This window comes from Phlebotomus argentipes, unplaced genomic scaffold, assembly GCF_947086385.1.
Source record: "Phlebotomus argentipes unplaced genomic scaffold, Phlebotomus argentipes genome assembly scaffold_18, whole genome shotgun sequence".
NCBI lineage: Eukaryota > Metazoa > Arthropoda > Insecta > Diptera > Psychodidae > Phlebotomus > Phlebotomus argentipes.
Genome location: NW_026776177.1, coordinates 15,770,915 through 15,788,814, shown reverse-complemented (window position 1 = coordinate 15,788,814; position 17,900 = coordinate 15,770,915). Strand labels below are relative to the sequence as shown.

The 17,900-nt window shown below is 46.1% G+C and overlaps 2 protein-coding genes across 2 annotated transcripts in view; both read left to right on the top strand.

The window, feature by feature from the left end:
* LOC132260627 (low-density lipoprotein receptor-related protein 2) overlaps nt 1-12,687 on the top strand; it is a 41,117-nt gene extending 28,430 nt beyond the window's left edge. Inside the window, exons 8-17 of the mRNA XM_059758872.1 lie at nt 56-5,921; nt 6,000-6,211; nt 6,274-6,680; nt 6,786-8,290; nt 8,355-8,667; nt 8,728-9,751; nt 9,813-10,557; nt 10,619-10,780; nt 10,848-11,345; nt 11,409-12,687. Of these exons, the coding sequence (XP_059614855.1) occupies nt 56-5,921; nt 6,000-6,211; nt 6,274-6,680; nt 6,786-8,290; nt 8,355-8,667; nt 8,728-9,751; nt 9,813-10,557; nt 10,619-10,780; nt 10,848-11,345; nt 11,409-11,611 (10,935 nt within the window). The 3' untranslated portion in view covers nt 11,612-12,687. The remainder of the gene's footprint in view (nt 1-55; nt 5,922-5,999; nt 6,212-6,273; nt 6,681-6,785; nt 8,291-8,354; nt 8,668-8,727; nt 9,752-9,812; nt 10,558-10,618; nt 10,781-10,847; nt 11,346-11,408) is intronic.
* Nucleotides 12,688-12,931: 244 nt separating this feature from the next.
* On the top strand, nt 12,932-17,759 carry LOC132260626 (alanine aminotransferase 1). Its single transcript, XM_059758871.1, has 5 exons — nt 12,932-13,140; nt 13,761-14,127; nt 14,442-14,531; nt 16,349-17,435; nt 17,497-17,759. The coding sequence occupies exons 2-5, from the start codon at nt 13,867-13,869 to the stop codon at nt 17,643-17,645; spliced, it is 1,587 nt and encodes a 528-aa protein (XP_059614854.1). The 5' UTR covers nt 12,932-13,140; nt 13,761-13,866; the 3' UTR covers nt 17,646-17,759.
* Nucleotides 17,760-17,900: the final 141 nt, after the last annotated feature.

The following is a 17,900-nucleotide window of genomic DNA, read 5'->3' as shown; positions in this document are numbered from 1 at the left end:
TTCTTATTGGAAGATTTTTCATGACAAGTGCTGATTTTCTGTTTTCTGTTTATAGGTGAAATGCGCTTGTCCTTATGGCGAGAGAATCAACGATGATGACCGAACATGTGTGGCTGATCCCAATGCTGAACCTCCTGTTCAGGCATGTCCAAATTCCTGGGACTTCACGTGCAACAACCAGCGTTGCATCCCGAAATCCTGGCTCTGTGACGGTGATGATGATTGTCTGGACAACAGCGATGAGGAGCAGAATTGCACGAAGCCCACGTGTGGTACAAATGAATTTCAGTGTAAATCCGGCCGATGTATTCCACTCAATTTCCGCTGTGATCAGGAGAATGACTGTGGGGATCACAGTGATGAGGCGGATTGTGGAAATGTGACTTGCGCTGCATCTCAGTTTGCCTGTGAGAATGGCCGATGCATCCCAAGCATCTGGAAGTGTGATTCTGAGAATGATTGCGGCGATGGCAGCGATGAGGGTGATTTTTGTGCTGAGAAGACCTGCGCTTACTTCCAATTCACATGTCCTCGGACTGGACACTGTATTCCTCAATCGTGGGTCTGTGATGGAGATGACGACTGTTTCGACAAGCAGGATGAAAAGGATTGTCCACCAATTACTTGTCTTGCCAATCAATTCAAGTGTGCAGATCTACGGCAATGCGTGGAGGAGTCGTACAAGTGTGATGCTATTCCGGATTGCAACGATGGAAGTGATGAGCTGGGATGTCCTTCTGTGGGACCAAATCAGTGTAACATGGAGAAACACTTCCAGTGTCGATCGAGTGGAATTTGTATACCAGCAGCGTGGCACTGTGACGGTTCTAAGGACTGCGATGATCACTCAGATGAGGAGGATTGTGGGGCAATTTCCTGTCCGAACAACTTTTACAAATGCAACAATTCTCACTGTGTTTTCAAGGCGTACATTTGCGATGGCAAGGATGACTGTGGCGATGGAAGTGACGAGAGTGCTGAACACGCGTGTGTCGCTCCTCCTTTCCGCTGTCCAACTGGTCAGTGGCTCTGTCCCGAAGTGACTGGACGTTGCGTTAACATTTCTTCGGTGTGTGATGGCATTCCCGATTGCCCGAATGGCGCTGATGAGGGTGAGGGTTGTGATTTGGCAGAATGTCAGCATCAGGGTGGTCTCTGTTCCAATGGGTGCCAAAAGACTCCGTTGGGAGCCATGTGTATCTGTCCTCCTGGAGAGGAACTCGCTCCAGATGGCTTCACATGTCAGGATCTGAATGAGTGCGATCCGGCAGGATTGTGTTCTCAAAAGTGCACAAATACCAAAGGCAGTTACTTCTGTTCTTGCACAGATGGATACATTCTGGAGCCAAATAAGCATACCTGCAAGGCTGTAAATCACACTGCAGCCTTCCTCATAATTTCCAATCGTCATTCAATTCTCGTGGCGGATCTCAAGGAGCAAGGATTAGAGAGAGTGCCCATAATTGTTGAGAATGTGGTGGCCACAGCGTCAAATATGCACACTGGGACGATATTCTGGAGCGACATGAAGCTGAAGAAGATCTCACGATTGGATCGTGGCATGGAGCCCAGGGAGATCATATCAACTGGCCTGGATCTTGTAGAGGGTCTAGCTTATGACTGGATAGGCAAGAATCTCTACTGGTTGGACAGCAAACTCAATACCATTGAGGTTTCGTCGGAGAATGGAACGAACAGACTCGTCCTGGCTCGAGAGAACATCACACAACCTCGTGGAATGTGCTTGGATCCAAGTCCTGGGACAAAATGGCTCTTCTGGACAGATTGGGGTGAAAATCCGCGAATTGAGCGAATGGGAATGGATGGAACGATGAGAGAAACGATCATCAATACAAAGATCTACTGGCCAAATGGATTGACTCTGGATATTGCGACACAGCGAGTTTACTTTGCTGACTCGAAGTTGGACTTCATTGATTTCTGCTACTACAACGGAACTGGCCGGCAGCAAGTATTGGCGGGAAGTCACTATCTTCTACATCCGCATTCTCTGTCGCTCTTTGAGGACACGCTTTACTGGACTGATCGACAACTCAATCGAGTGTTGTCAGCGCACAAATTCAAGGGAAACAATCAGACTGTTGTGAGTCATTTAATTTCTCAACCACTGTCCATTCATGTGCATCATCCATCGTTGCAACCCATCACAGACAATCCCTGTTCAAGAGCTACTTGCCAGCACATGTGCCTTTTGAGTCCTTCAGCGTCAACGGGATATTCTTGCAAGTGCAGACCTGGATATCGTCTTGAGACGGACGGAAGATGCATTGAGGAGGAGAATCCCTACTTGATGGTGTTGAAGGGAACACAGATTGTCGATGTGCCGATCAACGGAGGAGATGTGAGGGCGGGAGCTCTCATTCCTGTGGTTGGAATTGAAAGTGGCACAGGAATTGACTTTGATCGCAAGGGCGAGACACTATTCTGGGTGCAAGGACGCGAGGATGATGATGAAAATTGCACAATATTCACAACACCTTACGGCGGAGGCAACAAGACGGAGTTCTTGGGCATGGATTCAGGCCTCATTGGAGCTCCTTATGTGATTGCTTTCGACTGGCTGGGCAGAAATCTCTATATTGGCAACAGAATGGCTAGCAATTTCGAAGTAGTGCGAGTCGATGGCAAAATCCGCCACAGAAGTGTAATTCTTGCGAATGACGGAAACAAGACATCCGTATCGAAGCCTAAGAGTGTCGCCTTGGATCCGACAGATGGAAAACTCTTCTGGACGGATGAGGGTGGATTTGGTGTGCCAGCAAAGATTGGTCGGGTTAACATGGATGGATCAAATCCAATTGTGCTACATGATGATGTTGACAATCCGGAATCCATCACTGTGGACATTGACAGGAAGATTGTCTACTTCAGCACGCAACATCCGCCGCAAATTATTTCCATGAAAACTGATGGATCGAATAGACAAACAGTTCTCTCTGAAAAGGATGATATTTCCCGACCCAAATCGTTGGCTGTGCTCGATTCGCGACTTTACTATCTGGATCCAGTTTTTGAGAAGATTGTAAGAGTGGATTTGCCCAATGGTGACAATGCCAAAGTGATTTTGGAGAATGAATCGGATCTGAGGAGTATGACAATCTTCAAGAAGCGTTCAATGCTTCTGCATCCTTGCCAATCGAATAACGGAGGATGTGAGCATATTTGTGTGCCGTCTGACAGTGGCTCCAGAGTGTGTGCCTGTGGAGTGGGATACAGAAAGGACAATGAAGTGGGATGCACTCCGTACAAACAGTTTGCAGTGGTGGGACAACTGGACATTACTCGAGGATTCAGTCTTACTGACAGCACCGAAGCAATGGTTCCGATTACAGGAAGTGGACATCACATCCTGCACGTCGATGTGGTGTACAGAGACTCGTGGATCTACTGGGCAGAGTACAATCGCGGACATTGGAATGGAATCTTCAGAGTGCGTCCGAATGGCACGGAATTGCAGCATGTGATCAAGGATGGTATTGGAAGCAATGGTATTCGAGGATTGACAATCGATTGGGTGGCAGGAAATCTGTACTTTACCAATGTCTTCCCTCATGAGAATTACGTGGAAGTTTGCTGGTTAGATGGGACGAACAGGAGGGTTTTGGTGAAGACCACAACTGATGCTCCGAGGGAATTGGCTGTGAATCCTGTGAAGAGATTGCTGTACTGGATCGATTATGGTCAATATCCACGAATTGGAAAATCCTATCTTGACGGAAGCAACTGGACACCTGTCGTCACCTCAGGAATCTCAAATCCTCGTGACTTGACTGTGGACATGCTGACCCATGATGTCTACTGGGTTGACTCCAAGCTTGACACGATTCAAAAGGTGTCTTATAGCGGTGGAAATCGTCAAGTGATTCGACGCAATTTGCCAAATCCCATGGGAATCGCTGTCTATCTTAGCGATGTTTACTGGGTGGATAGGAATCTAATGACAGTGTTTAGGGCATCAAAACTTCCTGGAAACATATCTCTTCCTGAGAAAGTCAGAACCAATTTGCAGAAGTTGCGCGACATTGTTATCTATGACGTCTCTAATCAACCTCAAGATGACACCAATCCTTGCTTGAGACTGGGAAATGGTGGCTGTGATCAACTATGCTTCAGTTTCCCGCAAGAGAACTTCGGCAGCAATCCTGGAGGTCGACTCAATTTCCGATGCGAGTGTGCTACTGGAAAATTGAGTGCAGATGGCAGGAAATGCGATCTGGTGAAGGAATTTGTAGTGTTTTCCACTCGAACGGAAATTCGAGGAATCAATCTGGATCCTCGATCAACAGGAGTGCCTTTCAAAACACTGGGCAATTTGACGAATGTTGTTGGTTTGGACTTTGACTATGCGGATAATAAGCTGTTCTTCACTCAAATTCGACCATGGTCGAAGATCGCATCGACAGTTGCTGATAACCCAACAGCGACAGATGTCAAGACGATCCTTATGAAAGGCATAAACCCAGAAGGAATTGCCTACGATTGGACACAGAAGAAAATCTACTGGACAGATAGTTTGAACAATTCAATCTATGCCATGAACACGGACGGATCGTCACTAGTGATGATCTCGAGAGTGGAACGCCCAAGAGCCATTGTTCTCGATCCCTGCAATGGCACTCTTTATTTCACGGATTGGGGGCGATTCGGCACGTCTGGAAAGATCTTCAGGACAACAATGGCAGGATCACTGAAGAAAGCCATCATTGATAAGGATCTCTCCCAACCTAGTGGACTCGCGATTGATTACGAGGATCGCATGCTATACTGGACAGATGCTGTGCGTGAAAAGATCGAGAGATCACAACTCGATGGACGAGAGCGTGAAGTTCTAGTGGCGGCCACGATATATCCCTTCGCTATAACAATCCATCGTAACTATATTTATTGGACAGATCTTCAACTGCGCGGCGTCTATCGAGCAGAGAAGCACACTGGTGCAAATATGTATGAGATGGTGAAGCGGTTGGAAGACTCTCCTCGAGACATTCACATTTATAGTGAGAGCAGACAAGAGTGCCAGGCAAATCCGTGTCTCCAGAACAACGGTGGATGCGCTCAGAGCTGCCATCCTGGACCGAATGGTACGGCAGAATGTAAATGTGATGACAACTCGAAGTTGGTAAATGAAGGCCGAATGTGCGCTCCAAAGAATCACACTTGTGACACCAGCAAATTCTACTGTCGCAACGGAAAGTGCATCTCTAGGATGTGGGCTTGCGATGGAGATGATGATTGTGGAGATAACAGTGATGAAGATACTAACTATTGTGCCTTCCATTCGTGCTCTCCTAATGAATTCCGCTGCAATAATGGTCGATGCATCTTCAAGACGTGGAAGTGTGACCATGAGAATGACTGCAAGGACAATAGTGATGAGGAGGGATGCACTTACCCACCGTGTGTGGATGGAGAGTTTACTTGCCTCAATGGCAGATGTATTCCTCAGTCCCAAGTGTGCAATGGGATTAATGATTGCAAGGACAATGGCACGTCAGATGAAACTCATGAGCGATGCCCGAAGAATACTACTTGCCCGCCAAACCATCTCAAGTGTGAGAAGACAAATATTTGCGTGGAGCCTTATTGGCTTTGCGATGGGGACAATGATTGTGGTGACAATAGCGACGAAGATGCTCTTCACTGTGCTCAGAGAACGTGTCCTCAGAACAGCTTCAGATGCCCTAATCATCGCTGCATCCCGGCCACTTGGTATTGCGATGGGGATGACGATTGCGGTGACGGAGCTGATGAGCCGCCAGAGTACTGCAAGTCAGAGGGAAGGACATGCTTCGGGGATCTATTCACATGTGACAATGGCAATTGTATTCCCAGGATTTATATTTGTGATGGAGACAATGATTGCCTGGACAACAGTGACGAAGATAATCGACATCAGTGCAGTGAGTGTGGTTGTCTCTATTTATAATGAACCTGTTATGCTACATTTAACACATGTTTATCTCTCTCAATGCTTGCAGATGACCGCAAGTGTGATGAGGAGACGGAGTTCACGTGTGAAGAGAATAAATCTTGGGGCAGGTCTCAGTGTATACCCAAGAAATGGATTTGCGATGGCGATCCGGATTGTGTGGATGGAGCTGATGAGAATACAACACTTCACAATTGTCCAAAGCCTCAGCCATGCGGCGATGATCAGTTCACATGCGAGAATGGTCGATGTATAAACAAGGTGAGTGATTTGGTGAGGAGCTTTCGTGTGTGGTGGGGACTCAAGGGTGTTTGTCCTTTCAGGGATGGCTCTGTGACCACGACAATGATTGCGGAGATGGCACGGATGAGGGCAAATTCTGTAATTCACAGTACAAGACATGCTCGACGAATGAGTTCACATGCCAGAATTTCAAGTGTGTGAGAAATCAATATCGATGCGATGGGGAGGACGATTGTGGAGACAAATCAGACGAGGTGGGATGCAAGAAGGAGAACGTAACATGCCCCGCTGGTCAATTCACATGCACCAATGGGCAGTGTATTGATTACCATTTGGTGTGCAACAAAGTGTCTGATTGCTCGGATGATTCGGACGAGCCGCTGCACTGCAATGTTGATGAATGTGCTAAAGTTGAGATTCACCAGTGTGGTCACAAATGTGTAGACACTCTCACGGGCTATTACTGTGATTGCAACCAAGGCTACAAGTGAGTATTTCTGTAAATTATTCCACTTTATGCATGAATGTAGAGTAGAAGAGGTCACAGATGTGAGATGACTCATCCTAATGCTGTGCTCGGTGTTCTTTTCAGACTCCTTTCGGACGGAAAGGCCTGCACGGATATTGACGAGTGCATTGAGACACCAGGCGTGTGCTCTCAGCACTGTTCCAACACTCCTGGCGGCTACTATTGCAAGTGCGATGACCGGTATTACGAACGCCAAATTGATGAGCACACGTGCAAACGGAAGGACCACATTGAACCCTGGCTGATCTTCACCAACAAGTACTACGTGAGAAACATGTCAGTGGATGGACGGCAATACAATCTAATTCATCAGGATTTGATGAATGTCGTGGCGCTGGACTTTGACTCTCGGGATCAGTACATGTACTTCTGTGATGTCACGGCCAAGACAATCTATCGTTCACACTACGGAGAGGAGGACATTTCTGAGAAGGTGGAGAAGGAGCCTGTGGTTCGACATGACTCTCATGGACTTGAGGGATTGTCTGTGGACTGGGTGGGTAGGAAGCTCTATTGGATTGATAGACACTCTAAGAATCTCGATGTCTCGGAACTCGATGGCACGAAGAGGAAGACGCTGAAGAGTGGAGTTGTCGATCCACGAGCTATTGTTGTGCACCCAGGAATTGGGTATTTGTACTTCACGTCCTGGCACCTTCAGGCTTACATAGCCAAGATGGGCATGGATGGATCTAATTTCTCAAGGATTTTGACATGGGAGAATGATATTGCATGGCCAAATGCCCTCACCATTGACTACTTCACGGATAGAATCTACTGGGCGGATGCTCATCTGGATTACATTGCATTTGCTGATCTCGAGGGACGTCACAGGCATATTGTCCTGTCGGGAACTCAAGTGCCTCATGTCTTTGCTCTCACCCTCTTCGATGACTGGCTCTATTGGAGCGACTGGAATCTCAAAGCAATCCGACGGGCTAATAAGTTCAGCGGTCAGAATCTGGAGACAATCAGAAACACCACCCATCGACCCTATGATTTGCATATCAGTCATCCGCTAAGACAGATACCCTTCCCAAATCCTTGCGGTGAGAACAATGGAGGATGCTCGCACCTTTGTCTTCTCTCACCACCGCCAGAGTCCACGTATCTCAACATTGAGGGCTACATTGAGGAAGGAGCGCCGAGCTACAAGTGCGCCTGTCCCAATCAATTCTACTTGGCCAGAGATACAAAGACGTGCATCGCGAATTGCACGGCTGGACAGCATCGTTGTGGCGGTGTTGATGAGAAGTGTATTCCATGGTTCTGGAAGTGTGACGGTGAGAAGGATTGCAAGGACGGCAGCGATGAACCGGCGTCGTGTCCGGCCAGGCACTGTCGTGCTGGAACCTTCCAGTGTCGCAATACCAACTGCACTCCCTCAGCTACGATTTGCGACGGGACTGATGATTGTGGTGATGGAAGCGATGAGCAGAATTGTGATCTTCCTTGTCCTGAATCAGACTTCAAGTGCAGATCTAGTGGCAGATGCATTCTGGAGAGCTGGAAATGTGATGGTGATGCAGATTGTAAGGATGGAAGTGATGAAGATCCTGCCATTTGTCGTGAGTATTTTATTTAAATGTTTTGTCAGCGATATTGTTTTGAAATGGAATTTCCTTGTGCCAGATAAACGATCCTGTGATCCTGAGACCGAGTTCAGCTGTAAGAACGGACGCTGTATTCCCAAACTCTGGATGTGTGACTTCGATAACGATTGCGGTGATGATTCTGATGAGCCAGCGTATATGTGTCGCCAGAAGAATTGCACCACGGGATGGCAGAGATGTCCAGGACAGTCCAATTATCGCTGCATTCCCAAGTGGCTCTTCTGCGATGGCAAGGATGATTGTCGCGATAATAGTGATGAACTTCCTGAGAATTGTCCTCCTTGTCAAGCGGAAACGGACTTCAAATGCGCCAACAACAGATGCATTCCAAAGTGAGTTGAACATATTCTATCTGGAAATGTTGTGGATTTGCTAACTTCCTTGTCTTTCAGGCAGTGGATGTGCGACTTTGCCGATGATTGTGGCGATGGAAGTGACGAAACGGAGCAGCAATGCAAGGGCAAGTATCGCGATTGCTCAGAATCCGAGTTCCGCTGTACCAACGGAAAATGTATTTCAACCCGCTGGCGATGCGATCATGAGGATGACTGCGGAGATTCCAGTGATGAGCTCAATTGCGAGGGCTTCCAGTGCAAGAATGGTACATTCCAGTGCGCTTCTGGACACTGCATTGCCGCTTACTTCCGCTGCGATGGTGATCGCGATTGTAGGGATATGTCTGATGAGGCTGACTGTCCGCCGAGATTCCCTGGTGGACGCTACTGTCCGGAGTCCAGGCATCAGTGCGACAACAACCTCTGCGTGTCGCCATCTGATCTGTGTGATGGCACTGATGATTGTGGTGACAATTCTGATGAGGCACCAGCGGTTTGCTCGAATTTCAATTGCGACACTCTCAGGCGCTTCCAGTGTGCCAATCACCGCTGTGTGGCTCGCTATCAGATTTGCGACGGAGTGGACAATTGTGGCGACGGATCCGATGAGAACAATATGACACTTTGTGCCACTAGGCAGAAGCCATGCGATCTATACAGACAGTATCAGTGTGCCAATCGCAAATGCATTGAGAGACATCAAGTGTGTGATTATGCGGATGATTGTGGCGATGGAAGTGATGAGTTGGGATGCCATCGGCAGAATACATGCTCTGATCTCACACGAGGTGGTTGCGAGCATCACTGTCTGAATCTAACGGACGGTGGATACATCTGTGCCTGCTATCCGGGCTATATTATCACGCCAGACAATCGCAAGCACTGCAATGACGTTGATGAATGCACCACTGGTATCCACACTTGTTCTCACATTTGTCACAATCTCAATGGAACCTACAGTTGCTCCTGTCAGCCAGGATTCCGCCTGTCGGATGGAATGTCTGGAGTGTGCAAGGCCGAAAAGGAGGATGTGATGCTGATCTACTCGAATGGACCTGAAATACGGGGATTTGATCTTCAGGTGGGATTTCTAAGATTTTTGGCGGAAGAATATCTGATTTACACCATTTTCTATCTTTCAGGCTAAGGAGCAAATTGATGTGGTTGCAGCGGAGAAGAGAATCGAAGCTGTTGACTATCATCCCACAGCACAGATGATCTTCTGGGCGGATAGCTATGATAAGACTATCAAGAGGAGTTACATGGTGAACGCTCAGAATGGTCAAGTGAAGATTGGCTTTGCCCAGGACCTGAATATGAAGGGTGGATCGAAGCCCACGTCAATCGCCGTGGATTGGCTGGCAGATAATCTCTACTGGACAGAAATTGACCGAGCAAGCACGAAACCTCGAGGAAAGGTGATGGTGGCGAAGACAGATGGACGGTATAGAAGAGCACTGATCAATGCCGGCTTAGAAGTTCCCACTTCTGTGGCTGTGGATCCCGAGAGAGGCCGAATGTTCTGGGCAGATGCAGGATCTGCGCCGAAGATCGAAGTCTCTTGGATGGATGGATCAAAGAGAAGGCCGCTCATCACTGAGGAGATCCGCCATCCAGCTGGAATTGCCATCGATTATGCCATGGATCACACAATCTACTGGGTGGACACGAAGCTGAACACAATTGAATCAATGAGGCAGGATGGCAGTTTGAGGAAGGTGATTATTCGCGGGGAAGCACTTCGACATCCGGTGTCTCTAGACGTATTCGAGTCGAATCTCTATTGGGTGACTAAGGAGACTGGAGAGCTCATTCGACAGGACAAATTCGGGCGTGGTGTTCAAGTGGTCGTTCAGAGGAATCTTCTTAATCCATCAGGAATCAAGGGTGAGTGAATATTTTTGAGGCTTTGAGCAGTTCTTTAGCCTTCATGGTTTTGTATTTCTAGTGTATCACGATCAACGCTACAATACTTCTCTGGAGAACAAATGCCACTCGAGTCCATGCTCCCATCTGTGTCTCCTGGTTCCAGGAGGTCATCACTGTGCCTGTCCAGATAACACAGCTCCAATTTCCCATCGAAGCACCGCCGAGGTGATTTGCGACGCTGGTAAGTTTCTTGTCTTTTGCATAAACAAATACAAGGAGTTTTATGGTTAACCTCTTGTGCTTTCCAGCTGCTGAGCGTCCTCGTCCATCGCCTAGGATCTGTCCATGTCAGAATGGCGGCCTTTGTACAGAGAATGCCGACGGAGAGCTTGAGTGTGCATGTCTGTCTGACTTTGGAGGATCCCACTGTGAGAAGCTTCTGGGACATTCGCATTCTCATGGTGCCGGAAACACCGCAGCCATCGTCGTGCCCATCATGGTGATCTTGTTGGTGCTCTTGGCGGCCGGTGGGGTGTGGTATGTGATCAGGAAGAGGCCTTTCGGGAAGATGGCTCGGTTGAGCAATCTCTCGTCGTCCCAAAGCGTTTCCTTCCGCCATGGCACAAATGTGGAGTTCAATGCGCCCGGCTTTCCGCCAAATGGACCCGTTCCTGCGTCCAATGTGGCGCCTCTGGACGGGTACAATCTAGAAACGGTAAGCAGTAAGTCCAGGGACTTTAGCAATCCCATGTACGATGCCGTGCAGTCAGGGACCACAACAGAGCCCAACATGGAGAATGGCTCAGGTGAGTTGAATGTGGGCTGTTTCTTGGGGGTTCTTAACTGAAGGAATGTGTCTGCCTTCTTAGGAATCTACGAGGTGCCTGGGAATCCCAAGCCCAAATCCGAGTCTGGTCACTTCACGGAGCCAGTTTCGGCCATTCTGGCGCCCAGCAGCATCACCCATCGGACGTCACCGCAGCTCCAGCTGCGCCCGCGTGAGCTGGATCCCTCGGCCGACACGGGGAAGGACACGCAGCAGCTGGTGGAGGAGGACAAGTCCGACTGCTGATACATGTGACAACTCCCCCCGATTGTCTTCGCGGGCGACAAAGAGCGCCGCGAGGACTCAGGCGTGAATGTGTGTGTGGAGCCAAGCTCAGAAGTGCGGAGGATCCTCGCAGGAATCCTCTGCTCACTTGCAATACAGTATCCATGAAAATTCACTCGTGAGACATTCCTGTATCTTTTTTTTTAGAGATGTGTTTTTAAAGATCTTCACATATTAAGTATTTTTCCTCAATTTAATAATTATTTTTTGTTGTCTGTATTACTATTTTATTTTATTTGTGTATAGGCTGAAATGTGAAAGATTTCTATTTGTATTCTATTAATGATTGAATTTCTAATTGAACAACACAGAGATAACATGAAGATATTATCATTGTGAAAGTGAAGAAAGGGGTTTTTTTGAAGTGTGAATTTCACAAGTAAACTAGTATTAGAGAATATAAAATAATTGTATAGACGGAGAGAGAAAGGGGGCGAAAGAGAGGGAGTAAGAGGAAGAACGAGGAAGAGAGCGAGGAGAAAGGCGACAAAAGACCTATAGAAAGATGTGTCAATAGACGATTTATTATATATTTTTATACTTGACGGTTTTGGTGAAAAATAATAATGTAGGAGAAATTTTAGTCCCTGACGAGGAATGAGCCATTCCCAGGATAAAAAAAAGACGAGAGACTCAAGAGCAGAAGAAGGGTCAGAACAAACATTCCATGTAAGGAAACAATTGTTGATTTGAAGAAGAGTATTTGATAAATGCAAAATGTTCCAGTAGACATTAAAAGGATATGAGACACTGTAAATAAATGTTAAGGAGGAGGAAGAATAATATGAAAATATATTGAGTATAAGGAATATTATAGATGAGAAATCTCGTAGAGTGTTAAACGTGAGAAGAGACATTTTTATCATTCCCGCGGTATCGATAGCAGAAATACTAGGAGTTTTCTGTAAAGTGTTTTATCTTCTTTAAATGATTCTGTAAATTTCTGTTTATTTTTCTTGTTTTAGAGCAGCACGACAATATTTAAAGAGGAGGATGAGAGTTAAAAATAGAGAACAGAAAGAGTGATGGTAACAAAAGATAGGAGAAAAGAGCAATATCCACTTTAAAAATACACGCAATTCACACAGATATCATTCAATTAATAACCGTCCAACTGCGATAAATAAAGTAAATTAATAAATACAAAAACGTGTGTTGTTCAGGTGGAAACAGTCAGAATTAATTATCCATTGAATGAATTTGTCGAGTCACACTTCCAAGGCCGTTACTGTGCTAGAATTATTTCAAATTTCTGATGGCATGGCAACGCAAGCCATGGCAGTGCCAGTGGCTCAGTGATTCGTGGTGGGGATGCCGGAAAAATAGACCCAAACTTTTTGGGAGGAAAATCTTTCTGTTGCCAGTGCTTTTTCGCATTTTCACCAGTGACTGTTGTCTCCTAAGTGCTTATCTCTCCCAGTGTGTGCAAAAAAGTGAAATTACGCGGTGCGACTGTGCAGAAAAAGCTTTGAGAGAAAGTATTCACAAATGTAAGGTTATGTTCTGCTGTATTTTCACTGGAAAATTTGTGAATTTCCCGCGAAAAAAAGCAATTATCTACGCAACCGTTGGGGAAAATATTTACAAATACTGCACATATTGCGTCAATTCTTGACCTACATTGATTACGCAACGGGAGGCTGAATTCCTTCGAGTCTACAGTGGAAAAACTTGATGACATAATCAGAGGTCTTTCCCGGGACACAGAATGCTCGACTTTCTTGGCTCGCGGTCAAGTTGCGTAGCACCTACACGACCAGGTGTTTCCAATTGGGAAACTGTGTGGAAACAAGTGGCCTTTTTCCGTAGAAAAGTGCTAGTTTTCCTTGTGAGGAAAAATGGATGGGAGAGCAAAGAGCGCATGACACTTAAAATGAGGCTTTGCCCCCCAAAAATAATCTCGCGAATTTTGTCCGTCGTATTTTAATTGGCGTGACGAGATGCGATTATTTTTTTCGCGTCGCGAGAGAGCGGTAAAAATGCTCCTCGAATTGATTGATATGCTTATTTAGAGGAGGCACTTTGTCCTCTGATAAGAGATAATGGAAGTTATGGGATTGAAGTGTTGTTCTTGCTCTTCACACTCGTTCTCTCTCTGGGACTTTTCCAGCGTGTTGCTGAGAGCGAAGGAGTGGGAGAGAAGAGGACAGCACGAGGCAGCTTGAGAGCGAGGGAGCGAGACAGACGGTGAGAGAGAGCTGAGAGAAGGGGCAAGCATGTCGACCGTCAGCCGCCTACTGAGTGTGTGCCGTCCCGGCGGCGGCCTCCGCCCGTACTGCGTGGCGCTCAGTCAGCCTCCGGACGTGAAGGGAAGCGCGTCGTCTGTGCAAGTGACAATAAATCGCACCATGGCCACCGCGACCAGTGAGAAGTTCCTCACCATCGAGAACCTCAATCCCTGCATCAAGGTGATGGAGTACGCCGTGAGGGGCCCCCTCGTCATCCGGGCCACGGAAATTGAGAAGGAGCTCGAGAAGGTGAGTCACGCGACTGCGAGAATGCCGATAATCCTCACCTTTGTGCCCTCAAGAATTTCCTCGACAAGGTCAAACAGTGTGTATCACATTTAGATTGAATTTTAGCGCTTTTCCGCCCGGCACATGTTCTATTGTTTCACACCAGCCAAAAGTATCTCACATCGTGCCAATAAATTCTCTCTCATGAGCATTGTCTGGCCCACATAGCAAAACATGAAAAATTCATTGACTTGGCCGATAGTGAAAGTCTCGCATGCGCTGTACAATTATCATTTCCAAGAAGTCTTATGCAATTCTCCATCCATGTCTTGCAGGGCATGCAGAAACCCTTTAAGGATGTCATCAGGGCCAACATCGGAGACTGCCACGCCATGGGACAGAAGCCCATCACGTTCTTTCGTCAGGTGAGACCGCGATTTCCCGCGCAAAACATCGTTTGGGTGGGAAATCCTGCTGGAAAACGACCTCATATCGGTCATTTATTGCTCAACAGCGAACGTCTCTCTGATAAGATAGTCACACACCTCGCTTTTCAATTGATTCTGTCACACTCGAGGGCATTTCTCCTCATTTTTGTTTCCATGTCGTAAACAATGTTTGTCTTTCTGGCTCTTCATGGAAACATTGATAGTGAGATGATCATGAGACACAGTTTGTTGTCTTGCTGGAGATTTACTGGGGATTTTGTCTAAAATTTGAGCAAATATTTTGCTAGTCTAAAGGCAACTTCCACTGAAATCGATTGAATAACATATACGTGTAGCGTAAATGTTATCTCACTAGATGCGGAGATAGTTTTCCGCAATATGGAAGCTAAAAATATATTTGTTTATGGTAATTGTGATGAAATCCAGACACTCATTGAAGCTCACACGTGATAAGATTATCCGGCGAATTCTACGTAATGCATATTTTGAGCAGAGGTCGAAAGGCGACTAATAATGAATAGAATAATGGATTGATTATTTCAAGATATCACAAAGTTGGACATTTTCCTGTATTTTCTGCTGGAAATGTGGAAGCCGTGGAATTGTCTGTGTGGCTATAAAGTTTTTAAGCGAATTAATATGCAAAATATCACCTGGTGATGTCGTGATAAAATATGGTACGATCTTTGGCATGCGATTCCGTCGTGATGAATCTTCACGAGTAATATATCAGCAAAAAATCCTCTCATTTTGGGATAGTATTTATAGAAATTGGGCATAAAGTGACAAAGAGTGAGTTCCATTTCTGCAGAAATGCATTTTCTCAAGGCTGACAGAGAAAACTTTGTGCTTTATCGGGGAAAATCTTGATAAAAATTGCCAAACAGAACAAAGAGAGGTGTTAATAATATTCTAACATTTCAACAATCAATTGTGATTATTTGCTGGCAACAATTTGAGCGGGAAATAATGTTTTTGGTGCCCGAGTGAGAATCTCACTGAAGCGAGAGAATTTCAAACATTCTTTTTATTGTCCAATTTTTCACAAAACAACTTCTAGCACAAAGCTCACATAAATATTCCTGGTAATCTGTGACTTTTTTCGCTCAAAATGCACACAAATCACTTGAGTAAACAGCTAAACATACATTTTACTCTCATATTCTGTGTGTTGCGCCTTTGCCATTTGTGAATTTTATTTGATGAAGTTCCACAAGTGATGAAAATGCGTCATTCTGATCTGATATAGAGCGCTAATAACACGAGAAAGTGATGGTGTTTGGCTTCATCAATCAGTAATGGTGACGAAAAGTGTTACAAGAGACCAATTTGTTTGCTCTCAATCTAATTGTTTTGTCGAGGCAGAAAAACGAGCGGTTTTTTCTGCTTCAGAGCCTACGATCAAGAGTGTCGAAGAGTGAGAGTCAAGGTTTTGTGTCTATTGACTGTGAATATGTGTGTAAAATGTTTATTGGGAGGCAAAATACTAAAGCATGATCAGATTTTTATTATTTCAATCGTATGTAATTATTACTGTGACCGCCAAGTGTCACTCTTCTCTCAATGTTCTATGAGGGGGAGATCAAGCGAAGAGATCCCCAGTTGATCTCGTGACAATGGATAGATTGTGGAGCGTCATGCTGACCGATGATCTTCTTTCTGCTCTTTCAGAGACTGGAAATTTACCGAAAAATCTATTCAGGTTTTAGCTTGACTGTTGATCTTTCCCGAAATCTCTTTTACTGATAGAATTTTACGAACAATGTAATCTAATCTCGCGTCTTTTCTCGTAGGTTTTGTCTTTAGTACTCAACGACGCCCTGTTCGAGGATCCCAGCATAACTGATGACGTCAAGGAGCGCGCCAGGACAATTTTGAGCGGCACAAGAGGCTGCTCAGTTGGATCCTACACAGATTCAGCTGGAATTGAGGTGATTCGGAAGCACGTGGCGCAGTATATTGAGAAGCGCGATGGTGGCATTCCCTCGGATCCGGACAACATCATCCTGTCCACTGGTGCCTCAGGGGCGATCAAGAATATCTTGGCGCTGTTTCATGCTGAGGTGAACGGAAAGAAGTCCGGCGTGATGGTGCCCATTCCTCAGTATCCGCTGTATTCCGCCTCCATTGCCGAGTTCGACTTGCAAGAGGTGGATTACTATTTGGATGAGTCGAAGAAGTGGGGACTGGACATTTCTGAGCTGGACAGGGCAGTGAAGGAGGCACGTCGAGTGTGTGAACCTCGTGTGCTTGTGGTGATAAACCCAGGAAATCCCACCGGACAAGTGCTGACGCGGAAAAACATTGAGGAGATCATCAAGTTCGCCTATAAAGAGAGACTGTTCATCTTTGCCGATGAGGTGTATCAGGACAACATATACGATAAGGATTCCGAGTTTCACTCATTTAAGAAGGTGCTCACGCAAATGGGCGAGCCCTACTCGAAGATGGAGATGGCCAGCTTCATGTCCGTGTCCAAAGGGTACATGGGCGAGTGTGGCATCCGCGGCGGTTACGCGGAGATTCTCAACATGGCTCCGGATGTGAAGGCAATGCTTCTCAAGGCGATCTCGGCGCAATTGTGCTCCAGCACCATTGGCCAGGCGGCGATTGATTGTGTGGTGAATCCTCCGCAACCCGGTGAGCCATCTTATGAGCTGTTCATCAAGGAGAAGAATGGTGTGCTGCAGTCGCTGAAGCGTCGAGCGGAGATGGTCACGAATACCTTCAATTCTTTCGAGGGATTCTCCTGCAATCCCGTGATGGGAGCCATGTACGCCTTTCCGCAGTTCAAACTCCCGCCCAAGGCAATTGAGGCAGCCAAGAAGGTGGGCCAGAAACCCGACGTTTTCTATGCATTCCAGTTGCTTGAGAGAACAGGTGAGGCAAAATGCACGATCTTCCGTATGGAATTGTGTAATAATGTTGTTTTGCTTTGCAGGCATTTGTATAGTTCCAGGCAGTGGATTTGGCCAAAAGGAGGGAACGTATCACTTCAGGACGACGATTTTGCCACAAGAAGAGGAACTCAAGAAGATGCTCGGCATGTTTGATAAATTCCACAAGGAGTTCATGAGTCAGTATAAATGAGAGATTTTCCTTTGAGAAATTTTAAAAGCAAAATTATAAGTATACCTATATCGGAAATTTATTAAGCAATAAAATTGCATTTTACAACACAGTGCCGCTTGTGATAGTGACACATACTCATTTTTTGTTATTTTTGTTCTAAAATAAAGTGGAATTTGTTGAGAAATAAATTTGTGTATTGGAATTATTTGGGTTTTTGGTGTAAAATTGATGTGCCACTAGCATTGCTTAGTGCCCAACGGGCGAAAATGCCAA

Bases quoted from the DNA above. Each gene is read 5' to 3' on its own strand.
- LOC132260626 (XM_059758871.1), top strand. From the start codon at position 13,867: ATGTCGACCGTCAGCCGCCTACTGAGTGTGTGCCGTCCCGGCGGCGGC. The intron at 14,128-14,441 runs GTGAGTCACGCG...CATGTCTTGCAG, and splicing joins TTGAGAAGGAGCTCGAGAAG to GGCATGCAGAAACCCTTTAA. The intron at 14,532-16,348 runs GTGAGACCGCGA...CTTTTCTCGTAG, and splicing joins CCATCACGTTCTTTCGTCAG to GTTTTGTCTTTAGTACTCAA.